This window comes from Durio zibethinus, chromosome 15 (genome assembly GCF_047325235.1).
Source record: "Durio zibethinus cultivar Kanyao isolate XHJ-2024 chromosome 15, ASM4732523v1, whole genome shotgun sequence".
NCBI lineage: Eukaryota > Viridiplantae > Streptophyta > Magnoliopsida > Malvales > Malvaceae > Durio > Durio zibethinus.
The window spans coordinates 7,770,185-7,772,791 of record NC_143176.1 but is presented as its reverse complement, the minus strand read 5'-3'; the positions used below and the strand labels follow the sequence as shown (position 1 = coordinate 7,772,791).

General features: G+C 35.3%; 1 protein-coding gene across 1 annotated transcript; it reads right to left on the bottom strand.

Annotated features, from left to right (window-relative positions):
* Positions 1-240: 240 nt before the first annotated feature.
* LOC111301733 (putative xyloglucan endotransglucosylase/hydrolase protein 23) lies at positions 241-2,003 on the bottom strand. Its single transcript, XM_022897644.2, has 3 exons — positions 1,581-2,003; positions 939-1,132; positions 241-846 (listed from the first exon to the last, which is right to left on the bottom strand). The coding sequence occupies exons 1-3, from the start codon at positions 1,863-1,865 to the stop codon at positions 438-440; spliced, it is 888 nt and encodes a 295-aa protein (XP_022753379.2). The 5' UTR covers positions 1,866-2,003; the 3' UTR covers positions 241-437.
* Positions 2,004-2,607: the final 604 nt, after the last annotated feature.

Sequence of the window (2,607 nt, the reverse complement as noted above, 5' to 3'; positions counted from 1 at the left end):
ATTGGGCAAAACTCAAGAACCCCTTACTATTAAACAAAAAAATATGAACACTAAACTATAAATTTAATTATAATTCGGATAGTAAAATGTATACTTACACTTACTTTTATATACTCAATGCCATTTACATGAAGACGTCCACCAAATTCGCTTATTATATTACAAATGCAACTTTGATTATTAACACTAAACATTGATGTGCAACGAGCAAAAGCAAGCAAGGCAGTAAAGGTCCTCTACGGAGAAACAAAAAAAATTACTGTTATAATATGTAGATTCTGTTCTTTATTACAGCCAAAAAAATAATAAATTCCATTTTTTTCTTATTGCACAAGAAAAAAAAAAAAAAAAAAAAAAAACACTAGCTGAAAGAATTTCATTTCTCAATATCAAAGAAGCAAAGGATGAAAGAGTAGTGGGTATTTGTTGTGTTCTGTTTAAGATGAGTTATTGACAGCACACTCTTCTGGGAGGCCTTGCGGAAATCGCTGTGTGTCAGAGCAGTAGTTGTAAATCATGTAATTCCTCTGCACCCACTTGAGCCTCTCTTGATCTGTGGAGTCCAGTTCTTCCGAGAGCCAAGCTGCGTTGTTATTGTTAGCAGGAGAGTTTGAATTGCAAACTGATGCTCCTGAAGACCCGATGCAAGCATCAGCATTGAAGTTTCTGTAGGAGGCAGTGAAGGGAGCTTGGCTCCAATCAGTCTTGACTAGACCACCTCTTGTGGCCCAATCATCAGCGTTCCAGAGACTGGATTGTATCCTCATGGGCTGGTTCTTTGGGAATGGAACACCAATCGATTCCAAGTTTTTGAACTCTCTAATGGGAGTGCCATCAACATAGAAGCTGCAAAAAGAGGAAAAATTCGAAGTCAGTAAAGTTCCCTGAAGAAGTTAGAAATGTGTAATTTAGACTAGCTTCAAATGATTATCACTTACATGATACGTTGGGGATTCCAGAGAATGGAATAGGTGTGAAAATCAGCGGTTGGATCAAACCAGAGGTAGAACTGTTGCTCTCTGTCTCCTTTGCCCTGGCTGAATACATTTGTGTGAAGAATGTAAGGTTCACCACTTAAGTTGCCCAAGAATTCGAAGTCTATTTCATCCCAAGCAGAATCTTCAGAGCGCATCTGCAATACAATATCATAAACAGATATTTGTCTGTGTTTTAGCATAAAGTTTAATAAAATAAGGGATTAATAACGGGTTAATGTGCAAATTGATTCCTAAACTCTTATCACTTTTAACAATTTGATATCTTTATAAAAAAATTTACGATTTGGTAGCTTAATTTTACTTCCGTTTAGCACTTTACAATATTGATTAATGTGTTAAGCAAAATAATAACATGACATATATTGGTCGATCATGATTTTTTTCGTCAATTTCTTATCACAAAAGCGTATCGTTAACAGAGTTCATGTCTAGAATAAATAACATAACAAAATGAAAGTTAGATATCAAACCGGGAATTTTTTATTCTTATTAAATTGTGAAAAGTGATATAATTTTATGGCCAAATTACTTATTAACCCTCTAAGAATTCATGATGTAAACCTGCAGAATATTGGAACTTACATAATATGCGGTGACAGTGCCTGCAGAATTGCCAGGGACAAGCTTGAGCTGCATAGCAATCTTTCCAAACAAAAACTCATTTTTGGACTGGAAACCTGAGCCAGAGGCTTTGTCAAGGGAAAGGGTGAGGAGTTCACCATTGTTGAGTATCTGAGCACGACCATCTCCCCATGTAATATCAAAGTCCTGGTAAAAGTTGCCAGCAGATGCAATTATCAAAGAACTAACCCATATAGAGATTAGGAGAGTACTAGAAACATTTGAAGAACAAGAAAAAGATGTCATTGTTGCTGATGTATTTGCAGCAAGTGATTTTCAGCAAAGGAGTGATGCTTGAATTCTTAAGGGACCTGAAATTATAGCCTACTATTTATATCGGCAGGGGGACGAACAAATATTGAAGGGTGCACACTTTGAAGGTTCCTCAGAATTTTAAAGGTTGGTGGGGAAAGAATATGAGTTGTAGAAAAGCTGGCGATGCATAAAAAGATAGCTAGAGAGAAATGATGGGTCATATCAATTTTAACCACTCCAATCCAATCAAATGCTAATCGGCCAAATTAAAGAGTCTGGAGCTAGCCGCCTTAATTGTCATGATTTTGTATTCAAATAAACCTGACAAATATGAACCCTGACGATTCGAAGCTGAGAAATCCAATCTGCATCCACCGCCTTCAGGATCTCGCTGGTCCCCTCTCAATACAAATAGTTTTGCTTTCCAGTGTGTCCACAGCTTGCATATATGGATTTGATTTTTCAACAACTTTGGGTTCAAAGTAGATAAGTAAATTATTGGCACGTCCTTCAACATCTAGAAAGCAAAAGGGTGAGGGTTACCTATGGATGTTAGCTCAAAAGGTAAAAATAATTTATTTCTCTTTTGATTACTTAAATTTGAATTTATTTAAAAATTATACAAAATAATTTTTCAAGAATTCATTAGATTTGATATAAATAATTTTGTTTATATTGGTTGCAAAAAAATGTATTAAACAAGATAAAAAAATCCTTGATCGTTAAAAAAAAA